Source organism: Labrus mixtus, chromosome 2, assembly GCF_963584025.1.
Source record: "Labrus mixtus chromosome 2, fLabMix1.1, whole genome shotgun sequence".
Classification (NCBI taxonomy): Eukaryota; Metazoa; Chordata; class Actinopteri; order Labriformes; family Labridae; genus Labrus; species Labrus mixtus.
The window spans coordinates 11583279-11608556 of NC_083613.1; the positions used below are offsets into that span (position 1 = coordinate 11583279).

Sequence of the window (25278 nt, forward strand, 5' to 3'; positions counted from 1 at the left end):
GGAAAAATACACCGAAGTAGAGTAAAGAACCATCTACTGAGAGAAAAATGTCGACACATTGGTAAGGCACAATATACATAATCAAATATACCTGGAGTGAAAGGCCTATCATAGAAAAGACACAATCAAATAAACACGGAATGATTATGTATTGTGCTTTTTCTATGATGAGTCTATCATCCCGGGTATATTTGATTGTGCATTTTATGAGTACTTCTCATGTCTCTTAAATTGCATCCTGATTCCTCCACTTGCTTCCCTTACTTGCGTCTGCCCTTACATCCCACCAGAGATGCATGGAGAGACGCGAGGAAACGAAGCAGAGGAGAGAGGAACGAGGAAATATGTTTTAAGAGACAATAGACGTCCTTTCCTCTATAGCGTCACGTGAAGCGACGTTCCTTTGTGATGAGTACATAAGCTGATCATCGCTCAGCTGTCTGAAAATACACACAGTAACATTGTATAGCATTTTTTTCTTTGGGGTACTTGCAGATTCGTCACTTTATTAGGGAGCAGAGTCTCCCCTCCCTCAATACTCCTAAATGAAGTGCCCCAGAATCTTTTCCTATGAACTGCAAAAACTCCTCCCATTTGATTTCCTACTTTTACTACCTGTTACATGACACAAAAGACTGAGGGAAACTCAATCTAAAAGTATTCATAGATTACACATAACACCTTCCGTCCGGAATAAGATGGATCCAGGCCTGTCACCACAGTGTCTGAAATGTCTCAGAGAGAGAGGGGACTATATTCATCTTTTTTGGCCGTGTAAATACATATCAAGGTTTTGGTGGATCAAAGCCAAACCTCCCACTGTTACTGTGTGGTACAAAGAGATCGTTTCTGTACTTCCACACGAGAGGATTAGTGCAGTGCTGAAGGGCAATGAACAGTTATTCCTGACCACGTGTGTGACATGAGGATACACAACGAAATAGTAAGTATAAGTTCCACAAAATTAATATAGCCTAAGAGTGTAGGCTGATCAGCCCCGGCTTTTATATTTGATTTGTTTTCTGATTCACCACCAAACAAAAAGTCAGTTATTTTTAAGTGTTAAAACCAAAGGATCACAAACAACTCCTTCATTATTATAGCGGCTAATATTTCTTATCACTCAGACTGTTTGCACTTTTTAATTTGATCATGATAAGAATGACAGTCTGACAGAGTGGCAGTCATCTGTCAGTCAGAATGATCATTAATGATCTTAGGGTTTGAAAATGTTACGCATCCAGTTTTGTTGAAATTTTGATCCTATAAGAAATTGTCAATAATCCTGAGACATCCTTAGTGTTTATAAAATACAGAGTTCACTATCAGATTATCAATAAAAAAAAACAAATAATGAATAAGTAATTTAATATAAAAACTGTGTAGAAATGGTCTGTATGTTTTTTATTAGCAGACTGCAGGTTGTTCTTCATGTGCAGGTAAAGTACACTGACTACACAATGTTACTGTGTGTGTTTTATTAGAAATAATAAAGTGGGTATTTGTGCCAGCTGAGCAGTGGTCAGCTGATGTCATCATCACAAAGCTGTAGAGGAAAGGACGTCTCGTGTCTCTTAAAACATATTTCCTCGTCCCCCCTCCAAGTGAGTGACGTATGGATGCAATTAAGGGAACTGAGACGTATCCACACATTGCACACAGCCGCAGAGTAAGAAGCCAAAACTCCGCAACAGAAGGTGGCGGTAATGTACCAACGTGATGGATGCAAACTACCGGAAAACAAGAACAAGATGAACTCGACGTATTTGTTGTCGATCCGCCTCCTCCCCACCGGTGCAAGAAAACAGCTGCTTTGATGGTCCTATAGGTAGCCTATTCGTGGGAATATTTAGTTTTTATGGGACATTTAACGTAACGTAGGCCTACTTAGAACCGAGCGACGATGATGTCCGAATGCGACCCGACAGAGACGAGCGAGCCAGTGCTGGACTCTGAAGCAACAGCGGTTCCTGCTTCTGAATGTAACTTTCACTTCTCGGGACCGGCACAGGTTTTATTCGATGGTACTGGGATAGGTTTAGGACTCTCAGTTAACCCTGGAGTAGCTGTTCGTATTTCTGACTCTTGTGAAAGTGTCTTGACCGAGCTTGAGAACGACGGCTCCGGGGAAGAGGCGCTGTTACTACCGGGTTTAACAGGGAACACGACGTCTCCTCGGTGTGCGCAAGAGAAGCGCAGCAAGCGAAACAGACACAGCTCGTCATCGGATAAAGACACCTTGGCCTCCCCAGGTAGGCTTAATGTTTCACATTAAGCTATCGATAGTTAGGAAGTTGCCGAAATACAGTGGTAAAAAAAGAAGGGGCAGTGGTTGTTCTTTTGTCCATTTTCTTGGGGCAACATTTCAATTGACTAATGGACGCTGGTTAGATAAGTTGTGTTGTCTTTCTGAAGGTTGCCAACCGAGGAGAGCAAACAAACCCTCCAGGTAGGCCACCAGAAGTCACAGGCCCGCCTCTACATGGGTGTAAACCATAGATTGTGTAAACTGGAGTCTCAAATGACGGGTCTTAGGCGACTTAAAAACTTAAAATACAGAAACCGTAGCTTTGCCTCCTTACAACATCTGCATGTTTGAATGTAAGAGGACTTAAGAAGTTAACCATTTTTTCTTTTAATTTTGCCTCCTGTTAGAGCTAGATATGCCTTTGTGGCGATTCTATTTCATCACGATTGTTGGGTTCTGATTTGAGATTATAAAGTGTTGCAATTCAATACTAGCCTATCTGTTATTCCTATTTTATTTTCCCTTTTTAAGCAAACATTAAGTGGAATCATTCAATAGAGAGTAGTGTGATGAGTAGACTAATATTTATAAAAAAATAATGTAGCCTACATTGCAAGTCAGTCAGTGTTTTATTCTTTTTACTATCAAACACTCAGACCATCTTTTCCCTACAAATTCACTGTCTGTGATCCTCAGCTGACTGCATCTGTTTCCTCTGTTACCTGTGCAACCAGTCCACTGGATGCCTGGAGCAGGGACATCAGCACCGTGCTGACCTGAACTTGCTGATATGTATCAGTAGTAGCGCCCAGAGTGGCTGAATAACCATTAGAAGAAAATCTATTGTGCTGATAAATATTTAAATACACCTCATAATGTTAGGATGTTGGATGTCTTTTAAACACGAGATACAGAGTTGTTAGCGTAATCCCTGAACGTGCTTTCCTACTGCTCTGAACCTGGCCAGAATCTGAAGTCAGGTTCTGCCAACGTCGAAAGGCATGAAGCAAAGCTGTAGGACATGACCACCGCCGGCAACTAGTTCAAGGACACGGCTACTAAGGCTGCATGATTAATCGTGAAACAAATCTTGATCTCGATTCACACACTTACATGTGATCTGATTTCTCAGTGATGTTAATTCAATTGCTCCTATTTCCCTCTGCATTAAGAACAAACTGCACTCACATCAGTGTTTTCCACGCATAGATGAGGCCCTGGTACATCTATGGTTTCCTATATTTCCAACTTTTTTAAACTACATGTTTTATTTGCTGTCAGGTCAGAACTGAAGCATCTTATGCCCTGGTTTTAATATGTTTCTGCAGCTGCTTGCTGCTGAAGTGACTTGATAACAAGTCTCCACACAATGCTCGCTTGTTCTGATATTGGAGTCGCGAGGGAAAGTTTTTAAAATAGGAGTTTTGTTGTGTTGCACGGAGTCCCCGAAGATTTAGTTAAGAAAAGAATAAAACACCGTTTGGAAATCCGTACTCACGCTTAAAAAGTCTTCTGTACGGATTTGTATTCTTACAAGTGCATTAGTGCTCTCCAACTGTCTAGTCCACATGTTTTATAATACAATACGATACGTTGAAATAGCCTGATGATGCTTTCAGGTTCTCAAGCTGAATGACTAAGATTTAACTGAATGACGTTTGTTTTAAAAACATTTGTTCCCCAACCTGGTGTCCAGGCCCCTTTAAGGCAGGCTTTGTCTGCTCTGAGGTTTTTAAAATTATACTTGAGCATATTTTCTAAAATCATGACAACCAAAGTACTGGAGAGTTTAAATAGAAAGTCCCTTTGGATTTTTAAATGTTAAATTTATAACAGAAAATATTATTTTCATCAATGAAAACAGTAAAAATGTATGTTAATATTTTTACATTTTTTTACCTGAGGGGTTGGGGCTTAGTTTTTCTTTGTTACAATTGGGGTGCTCCTAGGAAAAAAAGGTTTGGAACAACTGGTTTACACTGTATTTTGAAAGTTTCATGAGGGTGAAGCTTTTATAAAAGCCCTTTCTATTTAACAGTAGCACAATCTGTGTTCCTACAAAGTAAATCACAATATTAAACTTTTCTAAATTTTTCCTGTACTAGGTGCCAACAGTGGGGACTTCAACCGTTTCCCTGATGATCCAGAGTTTGCAGATATTATCCAAGTGGCCGAACAAGCCATTGAGAATGGCGTATTTCCAGAGAGGATTTCCCAGGGTTCAAGTGGGAGCTACTTTGTCAAAGACCTTAAAGGGGTAAGGAGGGAGTTGAGAAGTGACACAAGCCCTATTCAGACTGCCGTTTCACGGCTCGATATTTATGCACCCGTGACATTTCCCCTTCAAAATGAATGTCGCAGAGGCATAATTACGGGACGAAGTGATCCATCCTCTGTACTGTCTTTGGAGGTAGTAACAGGCAGCCACGGTGGAATCAATATGAATGTACAATGTAATGACAGCTGAGCTTAGTTTAGGCACTTTTGCAGAATCACAGTATGAAAAGGGCTAAAGACAAAGAAGAATCGTACGAGATGAAGGACTTTGGACTGAGTGGTTTTTAAACATTGGCTACATTTCTTTTTAATCTCTTGTACATTCTTAATTAATAGTAGTAGAAAGATTTCAGAGAGTACTGCAGTATATTAACTTTCTCCATTGCAATTTATTCTTGTTAAGAAATGATTGCTGGCTATTAAACATGATTTGTTTTTACATCAGTTACTTTAAGTCTACTATATGGTTTGTCTATCTTTTTGTACAGAGTAATGGAACAGAAAGGAGCGAACAAGTTCAAGGGATTTGTCTGTGGTGCTTTAATATTTATTTGTAAAGGTCCTATAAAATCAGTAAAGGCTGCTTGTATTATAGTTATGTCCCTTTGTGTGATGTGTTTGCCCAATATAGATATAAAAACCTTTTTGTTAATTTCCTTCTTTTCTTTCTTTAGAAAATCATTGGTGTTTTCAAACCAAAGTCAGAGGAACCTTATGGTCACCTTAACCCCAAATGGACCAAATATTTTCACAAGGTACAATATTTAAAATATTTGATCTTTTTTGTGAAAATTTGGAGGATTTCAAACATACGAGTCACAGCACTTCAGCAAAAAAAAAAGTTGTATTTTGATTGTGCCCTCTTTGTCTCCCTTTCGTATAAGCTGTGCTGTCCCTGTTGTTTTGGCCGAGGCTGCTTGTTGCCTAACCAGGGTTACCTTTCAGAGGCTGCTGCATCACTGGTTGATACCAAGCTTGGTCTTGGAGTGGTACCAAAGACAAAGGTAGGGCCCAAATAAAAAGGTTGGACAAAGCATAAATTACACCTCTGTAATATGCATCTTTTTACTGTATTTTTATGCAAGTTTTTTTTACTTTAAAACATGCCAGTCAAGTAAAAATTTCAAATTCTTGAACTCCTGTTTCAAAGTAGAACTTTTCAGGCCCTTTAACCTGGATGTAGATTGTTACATGTTTTGCACTGTAATATGCATAATATAGCAATATGGTACAAACAACACATCCCTTTTTTATCAGGTTGTATATCTGGCAAGTGAGACATTCCACTACAGCGCCATTGACAGAGCAAAATCCAGGGGAAAGAAGTACGCCTTGGAGATTGTCCCCAAGGTGGGAAGACGCTTCCATCGAGTGGGCCTGCCACCCAAGGTAACAGAGGGTGTTAACTCTCCATGTCTAATTTAACTTACTCTTTCTGTTTTGTATGTGCACAATATGAAGAAACACCTGTTTTAATGATTAAAATAGTGCTTTGGGGTTCGAAATACAATAGTAAGCTTTTTATTGTTATTATTCAATTGTACAAGGAAATTAGAAATGCTTCACCTTAACAACAAACAACTCGCATTGAAGTAGGAAAAGATGGACAATTATACGTGAAAAATATTTACAGTAAAAAGTAGCTTGTCACAAGTTAAAAATATAAACATAGCAAAGGTAAGACATGCTTTCTGCAGTAGAAAAATAAGATTTGTACAGTTAAAAGGGAAAAATATATGCATTCTCTGGTAGAACTGTATAAATAGTACAGGTAAAAAAAAAGAAGTAGGAGAATTGGAGAGGAGGGATGATTCAAATCAAATATTATTTCCTTGGTATTTGGGATGTTCAGTGCCAGGTTGTTCACTGAACACCATGCAGTTAACTTCAGGATCTCATCCATGTAGGCAAACTCGCCCACCCCCTTAGAATAGTCCAACCACAGCTGTGTTGTCCACAAATTTGACAATGGTGTAACTGGGGTGGGCTGGACTACAGTTATATGTGTAGAGGGAGTACAGCAGGCACCCCCGTGGAGAGCCAGTGCTTAGTGTGCGGCTGGAGGAGAGGTTGGGGACAAGTAAAACAAGTCTGGGGATGGTTTGCGAGAAAGTCTATAATCCATGAGTGTGGAGGCCATAAATCAGATAGTTTTTGATCCAGAATTCCCAGGATGATTGTATTGAAGGCTGAGCTGTAGTCGATGAAAAGTAACCTTACATAGCTCCCCTGGTGTTCCAGATGGCTCAGTGCAGTGTGAAGAGCTATGGCTGTCGAGTCCTCTGTGGATCTGTTTGCTCTATAAGCAAACTGGTGAGGGTCAAAGGTCTGAGGAAGGCTGGCTTTGATGTGGTGTAAAACCAGCCTCTCAAAGCACTTCATGATGACCAACATGAGGCTTGGGATTATTTTGATTTTTTCTCATATGGGGCTGGGGTAAAACAATTTAAAGTACAGCATTGATATCTGAAGTGCAAGTGATATCCCATTTTATGTTGTGTAAAAAATGTATATTTTTGAAATCATTCTTTTAGGTTGGCTCATTTCAGCTGTTTGTGGAGGGCTACCGTGAAGCAGACTATTGGCTGCGGCGCTTTGAGGCAGAACCTCTGCCAGAAAATATCAGGAAGCAGCTCCAGTCACAGTTTGAGCGATTGGTAGTGTTGGACTATGTTATCAGAAACACAGGTGAGGGTTTGTCAAATTTAAACAATTATAAGGATAACTTAACTAAAACAGTATTGAATTACAATCCTTCATACAAACTTAAAATAGTTCCTGTTCCTACCTAATAGACAATTTTATATGTATTGACTGACTAATTTACTTTCAACAGTTTCCCTTACAGTTACTGTAGGAAGGAAGACAGTTTAAACCTTTTTTCTCTCAAAGAGACTCCCAAAAAACAGACTGTGTCTTATATTCTGGATTTTTTATCATGTTTTGATAAAATCTTATTTTCATTTCTCTTATTTTCTCCTCAGATCGAGGAAATGATAACTGGTTGATCAAGTATGTGAAGCCAGGAGAAAGGGGACAAGATGAAAAGGTGACCTTTAATCAATTTATACTCAAGGTGCTTTCAGACTTGTGACAGAACAAATATTCACCCTCATTAAACTTGGGCAATGCTACATAATGCATTTACAATGTAATACACTGCTTTTACCAAACACATACTTGGTGAAAACCTTTCTGACCCCTTTTCCTTCTCTATAGGACACAGATTGGCCAGAGATAAGTTCAGAATCTTGTATCAAGATTGCAGCAATTGACAATGGCCTGGCCTTTCCCTTTAAACACCCGGATGAATGGAGAGCCTGTATGTTGGTCACATTTTCTCCATTACACCATTTCAATTTTGCTTGGTCTTTTATACAAGCTGTGACACGTTGTTCTTATCAAATTTGGTTAAAACGTTTTTTTTTTTAACTGACTTTCATCCTGTACTGATTACTTGTTATTTGTTCAATACATGTCAAATGGCCATAGCAACTCACCAGAAAAGAGCACAAAAAATTCAAGGACTCTGCAAAATTCCAAAACTCCCATTAAACTTTGCACACACTGAGTCTGGGAAAAATAGCTCCATAGCGCCATTTTGAACTTTTCAAAGGAGCAATTTAAAGTACTTTTCTTATTTGGTTGAAATTTTCCACCTAAATTGTAGTCAGAAAAGCCTTAAGAAGTTCTTTATGCTGTAATGTAAAGACATAATTTTCAATAAAGTTAGTGTCCTTGGTTGCGTGGAAAATCATGATGTGTAACTGGAAAACCGGAAGTAGTTGTGACTCTACCCCACAGTGTTCAATTATCCCCAAAGGCTTGATATTAATTCTGGCCTTACCACATCTAAATGCTTATATTGGCTCAGAGTCATAGCACCACTTAGTGGCAAGAAATAAGACTTATATGACAGACATCATCTGAATAATATTGAATTTACACAGTATAGTCTACACTAGATGTGCAGTAACCCAATGCATAATAATTGGAGGGTTAGGGTTAGGATATGGCACTCCTGTTAAGCACTGCCCAAAACAGACTGTTCTTTGTCTACTTTGGTGCTTCCCACTGCTGTAACAAAATCTGGCGTAGCAAAGATGGAAGGGCCTGTTTAACACTGTTTGCATCTTTTGTTCTATCTTTTTTCTCTGTTTGTCTTTCTGTCTTAAAGAAGCTCTAGGAATTTGCAGATGTATCACTAATGGTGAACATCTATGTCTTATATAAGGCTTGCCAAAGCCGTTGCTTTTATTCAAATTGCAAGTGTTAAAGCTTTATATGTAATATCTTTTCAACGATGAACATTTTATTTTATTTCAGAAATATAGACATTTTATGTAATCTTTTTTTGCAGGTATTTAGATAAGAATATTAATATTGCTCTAATGTAAGTACTGGAATAACAGCTAGAGCTAGCAAACAATAAGCATAGTTCAGTGTCAAGAATGGAAATAGGAGAAAACCGCTAACTTGGCCTTTTAAACCTTTTTCTAATTTTTATAACAATAACATTTAGTTTTTTGTAAGAAGAAACCAACAAGATATAACATATTCATGAGTGAGCTTCAGAGGTGCTTGTAAAGCTATTATTTTTCCCTTACACAGAACCAGAATATAATGGAATAGAACTATATTGGTCGACAATGTGGTAAATTGTCTTCAGTTTCACAAAAACATGATGACATGGACATGTGTGTTATTAAGCAGCTGCAGCCCCTTAACAACTTCCTGTTTCATGATATACAACATCCATGTTAACAACCATCTTCGCATGAACAATGCAATGATTTTTACAATAAAAGTCTAAAGACCTTTTTGACAAAATCCACAGGAGAACATCCAAAACTTTTCATTTCCTTTGTAGAGTGGGTGGGGCTTAAACTGTGAGAGGATAGTGACATGTAGATAGTTCAAGGCCTAGACTGTCGCCAACTAGGGGAAATTTGGGGATCTCTCACACACCAACCAAGTTTGAGCCAGCCAACAGCCAAGGATTAAATTGTTTTGAGTTTGAACCCTCTAAAAACCCCAAACTACACCAAATGTTTAGTTGATTGTACTTCTGAATTACTTTATACAAAGCAAGAACACTGCTGTCTGTAGCTTCATATTCATGCTACAGACATGGGAATTGGATGATTCTTTTTATCTAAGCTCTAAGAAAGAAAATGATAAGCAATAAAGTCCATCATGTTGATGTACTCTTGATTTTCTGTCAATCATATTATATACCAATATTGTTATTATTCATGTATGTATAAATACTACTAATACTAATAATCATCATTTTGTTATTACTAGTTGTAGTAGTATTTTTAGTATATTTGTTGTGTGATTATCATTAGAAGTATTATTAGTGAATGTATTATTGTTATATATATACACAGTCCTCTCTCTAGAATCCTTTTCTGAGAGTTTCCTGGCCAAATTTAAAGAATTTACAAAATATAACAGCATAGTTAAAAAATAGGCAATGTTCCAATGTATTAATATAAGAAGTGTCTACTCAAATGTAGTAATGAGAGAGACAATTGTTTAAGAGAGAAACTGTGTTTGTAGTGGAAGGTAAAGGTTGTTGAATGACAGAACATTTGAGAGCTTGACACAAATCCCATTGTTGCTTTTCCACCTTCCATTAGACCCGTTCCACTGGGCCTGGCTTCCCCAGGCTAAGGTGGCTTTCTCCCAGGAGACCAGAGACCTGGTGCTGTCACGTCTCTCTGACATGAACTTTGTTCAGGACCTCTGTGAGGATCTCTATGAAATGTTCAAGGTAAGAGCCACCACATAACTTTCTCTAATCCCACATTCTCGCTGGTTAGACAGATTATAATTGAATTTCCCCTCGCAGGAATATAAAGTTTATCATCTTCTAAAATGAAACTCTTGATTAGTGACATAATCTAATGGCTGTGTGGTAGCAAAGTAACACAATTTTAGACATAGAAAACCTGCTGACTTAATTTTGTTTTCTCTTTAGGAAGATAAAGGTTTTGACAAAACAATGTTTGAGAGACAGATGTCTGTAATGAGAGGACAGGTGAGTTTGATCCATTCATCTAATATTTTTGACTGTAATTCTTGTCATGCTCTCTGCTTTTCTTTTCCTTCACTGATGCCCCTTTTTTCTCATTTTTTTCCACCTTGTATAATTCACCCTGCAGCTTTTTTTTTGTTTTCAGTTTAATGTAACGGCATTATTGGCATGAAAATTTGAGGAACAATTACTCTTCAACAGAAAAAAAATAACATGATTTATGTTAAATTTGCTCCACTGACCTTATGAAGCTAATTAGTTGAATTGGAAATGCATCCACTTGTACTGCCTCTGATTCACACAACCAAATGCCATATGTGCTGTAAGTGTAGCCTCTGGTTCCCTTTTTCTAATGTTCCAGATAGGATTCTTTACTTTGTGTAATACACTTAAACAATTGAAAAACATTAGGTCAACTTGATAATTTGAGGCAGGCCGGCCACAAACGATCCCGAGGAGCCTAAGAGAGCTGAGGAGCTCCCAGGAAAAAAATTGGTTTCGTAACTGAGATTTACAGATAGTGACATGCAGTAATATGATCTCACAGAGAGAGAGAGAAAGAGGGACAGAGAGAGAAACAGAGAGGGAGAGATATGAGCTCAAGGTGCCAGTTCCCCCAGTAGTCTAAGCCTATAGCAGCATAAGTAGGCACTGGTCTATACCTGCGCCAGCCCTAACTATAAGATTTATCATAAAGGAAAGTTTGAAATCTATTCTAAGTACAGAGTGCGTCTACCTCCCGGACCCCGGCTGGAAGATGATTCCAGAGGAGAGGAGCCTGATAACCTCCCATAGTACATTTAGAGACTGTAGGTACCACGAGCACGCCTGCATTCTGGGAGCGTAATGTTCTCGAAGGGTAATACGGCACCATTAGCTCTTGAAGATAAGATGGTGCCTGACCATTTAGAGCTTTGTAAATGAGAAGAAGGATTTTAAATTATATTCTAGATTCTATAGGGAGCCAGTGCAGAGAATCTAATACAGGAGTAATGTGGTCCCTTTTCCTAGTTCTAGTCAGTACACAAGCTGCAGCATTTTGGACTAGTTGTGCTTGTGACAGTTTTATGTATGTCAATTGCTATTGTGCTTTTTTTGGCTACATGACCTTCTCCTATTGCACAGTCCCAACTTATTTGTTTTATTGTTTATTATAATTTTTTACAAATAAGATAATACTTTCATAATAAATGTTGCATCAGTCCTCAGTTGGTTAACCTGAACAACATTCTCAAATCCAACAAATTATACTAGGGCTTAAAAATGACCAATTCTATCTCATTTGTCCTTTAAAATGCTTTGGTTTTGAACTGTAAACATTATGAACTCTGTCTTTAGGTTTTGAACCTGACCCAGGCACTGAAGGACAGGAAGAGCCCCATCCAGCTGGTCCAGATGCCCCGGGTGGTGGTCGAGCGTAGCCGCTCAGGCGGTCATGGTCGGGTGGTCACTCTTGGCAATGCCTTCACTCAAACCTTCCACTGCAAACGCCCATTTTTCTCCTCTTGGTAGTCAGATGTTTGTGAGGAGTAGAGATGAGAAGAAATGTCTTCAATGGGTCTTCTATGGTCCTGAAGTTTAGGATCAAGGAGGTAAAGGACAATAACACTGAGTTATTGTCCGAGTGCTTATGTTTCCTTGGCAAGAAAAAAAAAGGGAGAAACCTTAAAATAAGAAAGGAAACAAACAACAAAAGGAAAAATTGTCTTGTTTGCCAAGTCCTCGTTATGTAATGAGATGGCAGGGAAGCCCGGAAGCTAGAAGCTCTGGAATACCAGTGTCTTCTAGAGAATTTGGGGTAGTTGGTTGATAGTTGGGCTGTGGTTACTATGGTGACTTGATAGATAAACCAGCTTTTCTACAAAGGTATTTCTTCAGAAATAATTGCAGTTTTTACTGAATCAAAGTACCTACTAGAGTCTCTTGCAAGGTCTCTCAGTGGGGCTAATAGCCAAAGAAAGAAGCACTAACAAACCACAAGCTAATTGATCCGTGGTCTTGTAGTGTTTGGGAATCTCAAGGACTGGTTCCACATTTTTTCACAAAAGGGTCACTTTTTGTCTATTGATGTTGCTATTTTTGTTGTCATATTGTTTGGCCTGGGACTGTGTTGTTCTTGGTTTGGAATAAGAATTGAACATATTTAATTTGCCTTGTAGAATGACTCTTCAAAATAAAGATGTGCACTTTGCACTGTTGGAGGTATTTGACTTGGTAAACAACTCTTTACACAGGGTTATTTTTCAAAGCCACTTCTGTTGGTCATACACAAACTCACTGCCAATATATTTTACGAAGGAATATTTAAGAAAACCTCAATAAAAAAATGTTGAAACTTGAATATATTATTTGGAGGACTAGTAATACACACATTGCTTGAATGTATTCTGATTATGGTTTCTATAGTGACCCTTAATCCTAAACATTTCAATACCTGTGAATGCGGTGCAAAAACACCTTTATCTTATCAATGAATGTATTGGTTGTCTTAAATATTGATTTGCTGGCAAGAAGCTTCCTTTTGAACCTTGTGGGATAGGGGAAGGCACTTTAATCTTCCACCTCACAATATATTATAAGAAGAAGCAAAATACAACAGAAGACTACATGTGACATCTGAATAATACTGTTGTGATTTCTTTGGTATGCATCTTCAAATTTGATTAAATATAATGATGTGAAAACGTATGTAAACAAATGAATAATAAACTATGAATATTGTAATATTTTTCTTGTCAATTTAATATCTTTAATTTTCACAGAAAAGGGAACTAGGACTGAAAATAATTAATAGTGCCAATATGCATCAAAATAAAGTTTTGACTTATTGCTGAGACAAACATGTTGCATACAGTATAGAATTAAAAACTTGAAAAAGTATTGTGCTTGAACTTGGGCCGGCCATTTCACTGGGAACATGAATAACTTAAACCAACTTAAATTCATAAAATAATATCATTGGACAATCTGTAATTAATTTGATCCAATACAAAATAACCGAAGGCCTACTTCAGTCTTGTTTCAAAACGGAAAACTGATTTAAAAAAAACTGTTTTACTGTCTGAATCAAATGGTTTTAAGTTTTGTTTCTGTCCTGCACAGTTTTATTAAGCTGCTGAAAGGTCAGTTTATGGGTCAAGGTATGAAAGTATAAAATGTTGTCAGACAGGATTTAACTTTAACTTTAACTCTAACTAAAACAACCTTATTTTAAACCAAAGAACGTTTTTTTGTTTTCTCAATTTTGGTTTTAAATCAAAAACGAGAAACGGGGGAACCGAATAGATAGATTGAGATTGATTGATAATGATAATAACTTCTTTTATTATTTGATTATATAATAATAACTTCATTTATATAGCACTTAGCCTACTCTTTAATGTCATTTTTCACTGCCAAAGTAGACAAGATTCACCTGCAGTAGCTCAGTCCGTAGGGACTTGGATTGGGAATCAGAGGGTTGCTGGTTCAAGTCCCAGTGCAGACCAAATCTGGAAGTTGGTCTGGTAGCTGGAGAGGTGCCGGGGCACTTCCTGAGCACTGCCCTTGAGCAAGGCACAGAACCCCCAACTGCTCTGGTGCGCTCTATGCTTAGCATCTTGTAGCAGCCCCACTCTGACATCTCTCCACCATTGCATGTCCACAGATCCTGTTTGTGCATGCGTGTGATTCGGGCCTATGTGTGTGAGAAGCATGTCCCTATAAATAACAGAGTGTAAACCCGAATTTCCCTCAGGGATTAATATAGGATATCAACTGACTCCCAACATCTCATCTCTCCCAGTCTTCTTACCCCCTCTCTCTCGCTCACTTTCAAATTTCAAACTTCCTTCTGTTGCTGAAATATCTGACCTCATTCGGAAATCAAAACCATCTACCTGTCCATTAGACCCTCTTCCTACTGTCCTGGTAAAAGCTTGCCTACCCCCTCTGTCTTCCCTAATAATGGTCATCATACATTCCTCCCTCACCTCTGGTCTTGTTCCCATTTCTTCAGCTTCAATAACTGCTATACTTAAGAAACCTGGTGCAGACCCCAATGACTTCAATAACTTTTGTCCTATCTCTAATCTACCCCCTACCCCTACCCTTCCTATCCAAAATTCTTGAAAAAACAGTTGCATCTCAGGTGCACACTCATTTGTCTGACAATAACCTCTATGAACAGTTCCAGTCTGGTTTCCTCCCCCTCCATAGCACAGAGACAGCACTGGTAAAAATCACTAATGACCTACTCATGGCAGCTGACTCCGGACTTCTAACCATCCTCATCCTCCTTGCTCTAAGTGCAGCCTTCGACACCATCTCCCATCACACACTCCTTGACAGACTTGCCTCCATTGGAATCACTGACACACCCTTTCACTGGTTTTCATCCTATCCCATCCATCATTTCCAGTCACTACCGGTGTTCCTCAGGGTTCTGTCCTGGGCCCCCTTCTGTTCATCATTTATCTCCTTCCTCTTGGCCATATCTTCCGGAAGTATAACATCCAGTTCCATTGCTATGCGGATGACACCCAGCTCTACCTATCCACAAAACCCACCTCCTCCCTCCCGCCCACTTCCCTGACTGATTGCCTGCAAGAAATCAAATCCTGGTTCACCTGCAACTTCCTCAATTAAACAGTGACAAAACCGAGCTTCTCCTCATCGGCACCAAATCAACAATCTCTAAACTCGACAGTTTTTCTCTGGCTATTGACCACTCCTCAGTTTCTCTCTCCCCTCAGGTTAAGAGTCTGGGTGTCATCCTAGACAGCACGCTATCATTCCAAGCTCACATCAATAATGTCACCCGGTCTGCTTATTTCCATCTACGTAACATTAATCGCCCGTCCCTCACTCCCAGAAGTACTGCCATCCTCGTCAACACCCTGGTTACATCCCGCATTGACTACTGCAAATCCCTTCTCTTTGGTCTCCCTCTCAAGTCCATCCACAAACTCTGCCGCTCGCATCATCACCAGAACGCCCTCTGTTAATCACATCAACCCTGTCCTACAGCACCTTCATTGGCTCCCGGTTAAACATCGCATCACCTTAAAAATTCTGCTCCTCACCTTCAAGGCCATCCACAACCTCGCTCCACTTTACCTCTCTGAACTCCTGCACATCAACACACCTACCCGCACTCTCAGGTCTTCTTCTTCTATTCAACTCACTGCAGCACCCGCCCGCCTGTCCACCATGGGGTCCAGGGCCTTCAGCCGCTCTGCCCCCCACCTCTGGAACTCCCTCCCACCACAAATCCGTGATATGGATTCTCCATTTTCAAATCTCATCTCAAAACAAATCTTTTTAAACTGCCATATTCAGTCTGATTCCCCATCTGCTCTCATTACTCCTTTACATCCTGTACATTTGTGTTTTGTGTGTTTTTAATGTTAATCTTATCGTTGTGTTGTTACTTTGTTGTTTTTATCTCTGCTCTGTTAGGTGACCTTGAGAGTTTTGAAAGGCGCCTTTAAATAAAATGTATTATTATTATTATTATTATTATTATTAAACAAGGTTACAAAAAGTGCTTTACAGAGTGCAAAGAAAAAACAAGATTTAAAACATAGGCAGAATAAAAATGGTTCCATAAAATGCACAGCAGAAATTATTGGTACAATAAAATGTATACAAATGAATAAATGAATGCATAAAATTAAGGTAAGAACAAATTAAGTCAATCACAGCAGCATGAGATACTTGCATTTAGTCACTAGTCATAAAGGTCTTCTTATAGAGTTAAGTTTTAAGCAAGGATTTAAAACTGTTAGTGAGTTTGCCAGCGTAATGTCCTCTGGCAAGGAGTTTTAAGTTTAAGAGGTTTAAGTTTATCGTAAAGAAAAATAATCATGTTAATACTTTTAAAGTTGAACTTTAAAGTACATAACCTTATCGTTTCATTTATGCTTAATTGACTTATTTTACCCCACATATATATATAGTTTGTGTAATAATGGACAGGCACTAAAAGGTTAACCTACATTCAATTTTCAGCTGCCAAAAAGGGATTATCATCCTATTGACTGGATGGGTGTTTATGCCTTATATTGATCTTAATTAATTGTCATCACTGTAATTCATCATTTCCAGCAATCAAACTTTCTTACCTCAAAACCATAAAAAATTAACACTCACCTGACTTCTCTCGGTGGACATTCTGTATGCACTTTATAAATGTACAGGAGACTATTTGGCAGCGCAGATTTTGTGCATCATGCAGTCTATCCTAAGTGTTCTGTACGTGCAATGGGATATATCAATAACCATGAAGTCAATAGACAATAAAAAGTGTACCATGGAGGCCAATTCAAATTCCCAGAGGATCTAAATGTACACAGGTGTTTAAGATGGCATTCAAGGTATTAATGGCTTGCTATGATTTAAAAAATACATTCTACTTGTTCAAAGCCTCTTTGTGCAACAATGGGCAAAAGCAACACTGGGTCGTACAAGGTCGAGGTTCAACATGCTTTGATTTCCTGTCATTTCACATGTGCTGCTCATCTGTACATGCAAGCCCCGGTGCTAGACTGATCCCTGCATCATGCACCTACGATGATTGGAATAGCTATACAGTTTATACAGTTTCTCTTATTTTGTTCATTTCAGTGTCCCACTGTTACCAAAGACGAGAGAGGACTACATGAATGAGACTTCACAGAGTTCTCATTGCAGCCACACTGAGCTCATTACACATTTTTCCAAACCCAACACTCCTCAGGACCTGAAAACTGACTTTTACATGTGCCATCCCATTGACCTGGCATGTTGGACACGAGCCTCTCCATCTGATTCCTACGCTGCTTTCAGGTATAAAGGCAAACCTTTCAGGCCAATAATGTTCCTCTGTGACACAATCTCCTCCTGCTGTGGCCCATTTCACCAGTTTTTTTCAGTGACTTATTTTATTGTTTAGAGAATTAAGACCAAGTCTTAACAAGAACTAAACCCTTTAATACAGCAATTAAACTGAAAATGAATGTTCTTATCCCATGTAGTTCTATTTATGATGCATTTATGTGTTTGGGGATTTTGTTACACAACAGTGTATACAAACTTTAACAATGTTTTACATATTGTATTATTGCTGCAATGAATTTAATTGACTTCAAGCTAGATTAGAAAAGAATAACTACTCCCTTGAGGATTTCACACTTTTCAATGACACCCACCCCACTGGCTACTCAATAACTAATTTAACCTACCCTCATAACTGAATTCAACTCAATGAATATCCATTTTTATAGTTGTTTAATTAAACAAACAAAACATTTTAAGGTAAAAAAAAACCATGATCAAAAAAACTCAAAACAAGTAAATAAACAAACAAAATGCTTTCAGAAGAACTCATCACATAAGAAACACTTAAATTAGAACTATTTTGAACATTATTATGAATATGAAGAAAATTAGAGCAGCAACAACAGCAGATAAAAAATACAAAAACATTGTCTAGTTACAGAGGGTATCCCTGAAATTAGGATATATGTGTGTGTATATATATATATACACATATATCCATGGCAAGCCGTTTAGGAAATTAATATATTGAATGAAACTTTTAATATATTGAACAAAGTCTGAATATATGGAATGAAATTTGAATATATGCACTCATGTTCACTTCATTTGTCTGTCTACTCGCCGTTATATTGTATAGTTTCTGCTTATAATATGTCTACACTCATGCACTTTAACTTATGTCAATACTGTCCATTTACGACTCTGTTCTTGCACATTTACATTTAATCTTCCATATTTAATCTTCCTATTTAAGACTAGTAATGCTTAGTGAAATCCTGGTTGTATATATTCACATTCTTAGTTTTGATATTTTTAGTACTTATTTACTTTGTATTTAATATTATATTGTGTTTAGATTTGCTAACATTGTGTTTTTTACTCATATTGTGTGTTGGATAACCTGCTGCTGTAACGCCACAATTTCCCAGTTTGGGATCAATAAAGTAATTCTATTGTATTCTGTTTAACCTGAGCAAGGACAGAGAGATCTGCAAAGTATAGATAGGGGTTGGACAAGTGGTGACTGGTCATGTGAGGGGGAATCCTCACAATGGCCTTGAAATGTTTGAGAATTCCAAAAGTAAAATCTATTGAAGCGTTGCAAAAACCACTGCAGTCCAATGCTGGCAACCTAACAGGTGAGATTGGAAATGCAGTATTTCACTGTCATATCTAGAGCCTCTTGGTCAGCAAGGTGGACGAATGCTGCAAGTATGTATTTAAGTAATACCTGACAAATTAAAGACGTACAGTATCTAAAAAAAAGATGAAACACACAAATTGTTTATGATACCAACAACATCTTCCTTTTGGGGAATTTCCAAGTAATCCAAATGCCTGAAAAGGGGGTGATTTTGGGGGGTATTTGTTTCACCCTGATAGCACCAGGATTTTAATTAATTATTCCACACCTGCTACATGTAGGTTCAGCTCAGTGGTGGCTCAAGTGTCAGTAATGCCTCTGAAACTTTATGATTTATAACCAATGAGACAGAACTTCTTTCATTACGGTACATGCGTGAATCACCAGTAAATCCAGAAAACCCACCCTATTCCCATTGATCTAAATTGTGGAGAGGTTATAAAACTGCCTATTATAATACCTGGTAATAAGATTTCCAGAGTCATATTATTTTGATTGGTCACAGACATAAGGAAGATAGAGTCTTCACACTTATGAGATAAACGTTGTCCTGTAAGGTAATTGGCATTTCCATACTGTAACAACCTTAAACCAAAATATTTTTGAATAAGTTAAATTAAAAAAAAAAAAAACCTTGTCACAGAATAAGGTCAAAGCAAACTTAATTAATTTCCAATTTAACAATTTAATTGCAGCTGGGTACAATCCATGGAGCTTCACTCCAACAGGAATACCTCACATATGTACATATGTACATCAAATGCAATAACAATGAATGGTACAGTATATTAGTTTAGTAACAAATAGTTACCATACATATCGTATAAGCTGTACTTGGATGTCAGAATTCAGTTTATTATTGTCTTAATTTTGTTTTTGAAAGCTCTCAACTTTGACTGCTTCAGTAGCAGTCCATCATAAAAAGAGACCTATCATGCCAAAAATAAGCTCCGTCCCATTTCACAGTCTTTAATTGGTTAACTAAGTAGTTGAACTTTCACCTGGACTGAGTAGGAATTTTCCAGAGTGGGTTAATGTGTGTCAATCAGTGTCATTGGTACGCCCTTGTATTTTGTGCATTTCTGCAATACTATATAACTTTATGTTATCATTGTTTAACCCAGATACTATTGATATTAATAAGAAGAAACAACGATATTCTTACTTCTCCACTAAATTTGCTGTATATTTCATGAGATATCCTATTCTCAAACTTTAATGCTATTTCTTGATATTACGAGATTGTTTTAGCACTCCACTTGAGGATGATGCGATAATGTATGTGCTTAATTGCTGCAGCATGTTAAGTCTCTTGTGGCACTGTATACACCTCCATAACAGGGCACCACAACATAACTTTAGTTTTTCTCTTATTGTTACAAGTGAAAATATTGTAGGCTAAATATATTGCTAATGATTCAAATGGGAATGCAGTAAATTGATCATAAACATTATGCCAGCAGAGGGCACTGTTGCCTTGTTATGATCTTAGTTCAAGAAGGTGAGACACATGCATTTCTGCTTGCTATTCCTGCCTATTTATTGGTGTTGTTTGTTTATTAAAAATATTTTGTAATATTTATATGCTACGGCTCTGACTGTGATCCTGTTTCCCTGTATACCCCTGGTTCCCTTTCATCTCCTCCCCCTTTGGCTGTCTGTGTGTGTGAGGGTTTTTCGAAACCGTGTACTACATACTACTATGTAGTACAGCAGAGGGCAGTAATATTTGTAGGCCTAGTATGACTGCCAGTCGTCTGTGATTTTGCAGTATGCTTGGCCTGGTTAAACTGGTTTCCGGTCCTGGAATGCGAAGTAAACAACAGCACATCTGGATGTAAACGCCGCTATGGCTTAAGCAGACAAGTCTTTGTTAAAGGCTTAGCTGAGCATTAAGGACTACATTACTAAAGTGTGTGATTCCATGCATGAAACATATCACTGGACATGTGTAACCATTATCAAGTGCTTGTTTACTGAAAAGCAGCCCATTAATTTTCCTCCAAACTTGCCGGCTTTTCTTGTTTGTCTAAATTAGCACCTTACCTGGCAAAAGTTGAAAAGCTATTGGACATCTAATGCATGCTGGACAGCGTCATTTTTGTTCCTCAACAGAGTTCCATGAAATCCAGGCCTATTGTGGCAACAACAAAAAATCAGCAATACAGTGTTGAATTTGCCAATACTCATTGCTGGAAAATTGCTCTTAAGTGCCTGGTGCCAACAAGCTCTCACGCATAAACGAGAACAATGAACAAAACTTCTGTGTTAGCTAAGGAAAAGATCATGGTTTGGTAAGAAAAATAATGTCAGCCTAACCAATGACAGTTGGACTCACATAGGACTTGATGGCTACCTCCTAGTTGAAAGTCCTTGGTTTGATCTATTTGCTTTCCTAATAAGATAAAGCACAGAAGTTATGCACAGTCCAGCAAGCAGGCAGGGCGAGGTATAACTTTGGTTAAACAAACACCTAAGCTGCCAAAAGGAGAAACATTCTGGCTATCCGATTACAAAATTAAAACCATGTAAGTAGGCCACATTTTGAATATTTTTAAGGGTAAACTGGGATTATGTAAGGACGTTAATGTAGGCTCCTCTACTCAAATGTTGAAGGAAGCCTTATACACTCAGATAAGTCAATAAATAGTATTCTGTGACAAATATTTTTATTAGTAACCACTTAATTTCTTAACATTGAACTACATTCAAACAATGACATTTCACAGCAAACTGACAATAGTACTGTATCAGCAACCAAAAAACACTTGAAGACCTTGGTGGAGTGTCTGGGGTACACCAAGGACCATGACTGGGAGATAGACCTGGAAGGGGGATATATTTATACTTGCTGGCCAGTGCCACCTCATATCATATAACCTTTGATGTCCCCATCACCACGGTTCATGATGTTGTGCATCAAGTGCATCATCAGCATCATGAAGAGGGTGGTTCATCTCCCTACTGCTGATGAGCTAGAGGGCATAGGGGAAGGCTTTGCCCACCTGGCTGGCTCCAATACTGATGGGACACACATTAGAATCAAGTCACTTGCAGCAAAAAAAGAAGACTACCTTAACAGGTAACCTAAATACAAAATACCACTTCGTATAAACCTGTTTTAATCCCATATCAATGTGAGTGACTATCAATTACATTTTGTGTTGTTCAACAGGGAGCTCTTCCATTCGATTCAGCTGCAGGTGGTGTGTGATCACAAAGCCCCCTTCCTAAATACATTTACAGGTAGAAATGGAAGTCAGTAATGTATTAGAACAGTACAGCTTACACTGCTTAAGGGATTGTTGATCCAATAAATGATTCAGACATGATTTAATCAAATTAATACCATTAATCACATTAATTAAGGTTGGATTAACTTTTAGTCCACATAACACTGCTGGACTTTCACAGGAAAGAGGTGTTGCAGTCATCTCACATACAATTCAAGTGAATGTGGACCAGGACTCACTCTTTCTGTGATTTTTATTTGTCACCCAACAATTGCAATGTCATTATGTTAATGTGTGAATTTGTACTTGCCTTATGATTGTAAACATTGTCATTACTTTGAAAGATATTGTAAAATCACAATTCAATTGGTGATGAAACATCTGAGAAGTGTTTGAGACAGGCATTTTTAACATAATCTGTCCTATACCATGTCATGTACAATGACATATTAACAATACATCACCCTTGTTCTTCCTGGCTCTGTCCACAATGCCAGGGTCTTGCCGTGGAGTTCTACACACATCAACCGACTTTCCGGCCTTCCCAATGGTCCATTGGCTGAGTCCTCCCTCCAGCCCGCAGGCCTCACCTGCACCTCCCCCCTCAACCACACACCAGTTTCAACCAGAGGACTTCTTGGGAACTGATGTGACACGTGCGCGGTTGGCTAAACTGTATAAAACTAAACTATGGAAATTGATGGAATATTTGGAGTTAGATGCCCCGGAGGAGGCTAAAAAGCCTGAACTCATGCAGAGTATATTGGTTAATTGTAACCCTGAGGAGAAAGCCAGGAAGTGTGAGCGACAAGAACGCGAGAGAGAAAGAGAGCATGAAAAAATAAAACTTGACTTCGAGAGAGCTAAACTTGCTTTGGATCGTAGATGTCAGGAGCAGCGAGAGGTCTTTGATGTTAATAAGTGTATGTCTTTGATGCCAAGGTTTGATCCTGAGAAGGTGAAATCTTTTTTTGAGATGTTCGAGAAGATCGCTTTGCAGCGTAACTGGCCAAAAGGGGAGTGGGTCACACTCATACAGGGCTCCCTAACAGGGAAGGCCCAGGAAGCACATGTTGCGCTAGATGGGAGTCAGATTGATGAGTATGATGTTGTTCGACAGGCTGTCCTAAAATGTTATGAGTTGGTTCCAGAGGCCTATATACAGCGGTTCAGGACAGACTTATCTAGATTTTGCAAGACAACAGGAAGCAGCATTTGATAAGTGGCTGAGAGCCAGTGAGGTGTATGATTTTAAGAACTTATGTGAATTAATGGTGCTGGAGCAGTTCAAGCAGAGCCTGCCAAAGGTCATGCAGACCTACTTGAATGATCTTGATGTGAAAACAGTGTCAAAGGCTGCTGAGGCTGTGGATAATTATGTCCTTATTCATAAAGAGTCATGGCGTGATAAATCTAGCAATCACTTTAACAGGACAGGAGATTTCGAGACACAGTAATAAGAGCAGTGGCAGTTGGCGTCCGCCTATGAATAGTGGGCGACCACACAAGTTCCCTACTTACTCAGGGGACAGGTCTTCTCCTTTCTCTGGGGAGATTATTTGTCATTATTGTCAAACACCTGGTCACATGAAGTCCACTGAGGAGTGGAGTGTGGTTAGGCAGATAGTCCTGCCTCAGGGTTATCGTAGCAAGGTGCTAGGTTTGGCCCATGAGACACCATTAGCTGGCCATTCAGGTATTCGAAAGACTCAGGCTAAAGTTATGAAGCATTTTTACTGGCCTAAACTCAATAAGGATGTGGTATCTTTTTGTCATTCTTGCCACCCTTGTCAGCTGGTGGGGACACCCAACCAGAAAGTCACTGTAGCTCCATTGACCCCTGTGCCTATGGTCGAAGAGCCCCTTTCTAAAGTGGTTATAGACTGTGTTGGCCCTTTGCCTAAGACTAGGAAAGGCAATGAGTTCCTTTTGACCATCATGGATGTCACTACCCGTTTCCCTGAGGCTGTCCCTTTAAGAAATATTAAAGCCAGAACCCTCATAGAGGCCCTCTTAGGTTTCTTTTCCTGGTTTGGTTTGCCAAAGCAGGTGCAGCATGAAGTGTTATCAGCACTCCTGAAGGCAGGAGAAAGACAAGACTGTGCCATATAAACCTGTTAAAGCTGTATCTGGATCGTTCACGTGGTCCTGCTGTGGCCTGTGCAGTTATGGGGCTGGTTGCTGAAGTTGTCAGTGAGGAAGTGGAAACTGTTGGGTTCCGGCTGAGAAACTCTGAGGCTCTAAGGTCGCTTGATGACCTACTTGGGCATCTACCTGCAGAGTGTCAGAGTCAGATGAAAGCTCTGTTGGCCGAGTTCTCCCCCCTGTTCCAGGATGTCCCAGGGTGCACGTCTCTAGCGGTGCACGATGTGGATGTGGCCAGTGCGGCTCCAATCAAACAACATCCGTACAGGTTAGCACCATCTAAATTGGAGTGTTTGAGGGAAGAGTTCTCTTATATGTTGAGCATTGGGGTGGTAGAGCATGGGCAGAGTGAGTGGAGTTCTACAGTGGTACCAAAATCTGATAATATGTCAAGACCTTGTATTGACTACAGGAAAGTGAACCAGCAGACTAAGGCTGATGCCTTCCCAATTCCCAGACTTGAAGACTACATGGACAGGATCGGAGGAGCAGAGGTTGTTTCTAAGTTAGACCTACTGAACGGCTATAGGCAGGTGCCTCTGACTCCACGGGCTAGGGAGATTTCCGCCTTTGTGAGACCGGATTGTCTGTATACTTGCAATGTTCTTCCGTTTGGCATGAAAAATGCTCCCGCTACTTTTCAGCGGATGATGAATACCATTACTCATGGGTTGAGCTCTGTGGTTACTTATATTGATGATGTGGTCGTGTACAGTAGCTCATGGGAAGAGTACTTCATACAGCTAAGGCAGCTCTATGAAAGGTTATGTGAGTTTGGGAAGGGACAAGTAACCTATCTTGGGTATCAGGTGGGTCAAGGGAAGGTAATGCCCTGTCGTGCAAAAGTGGAGGCGATCCTTGATCTTCGGTACCGAGAAACCGACGAGATGTCATGAGAGTGCTAGGCATGTGTGGGTTTTACAGAAGATTTGTTCCCAACTTTGCTGTGGTTGCTGAGCCATTGACTAACCTTTTGAAGAAAGATGTGAAGTTTGTGTGGACAGATGCCTCTGAGCGGTCTTTCGGAGGGTTGAAAGCCATCTTGGCAAGTAAACCCGTGCTGGTTGCCCCGAATTTTGATGCACCTTTTAAACTTGCCATAGATGCTTGTGATATTGGGGTCGGAGCTGTGCTCCTACAAACAGATGAGGCTGGACGAGACCGACCA

General features: G+C 39.2%; 1 protein-coding gene across 1 annotated transcript; it reads left to right on the plus strand.

The window, feature by feature from the left end:
• The first annotated feature begins 1741 nt into the window (after positions 1-1741).
• Positions 1742-12255, plus strand: pi4k2b (phosphatidylinositol 4-kinase type 2 beta). Its single transcript, XM_061052083.1, has 11 exons — positions 1742-2252; positions 4354-4505; positions 5200-5280; positions 5410-5529; positions 5783-5914; positions 7060-7213; positions 7510-7574; positions 7745-7847; positions 10171-10304; positions 10512-10571; positions 11907-12255. The coding sequence occupies exons 1-11, from the start codon at positions 1904-1906 to the stop codon at positions 12078-12080; spliced, it is 1524 nt and encodes a 507-aa protein (XP_060908066.1). The 5' UTR covers positions 1742-1903; the 3' UTR covers positions 12081-12255.
• Positions 12256-25278: the final 13023 nt, after the last annotated feature.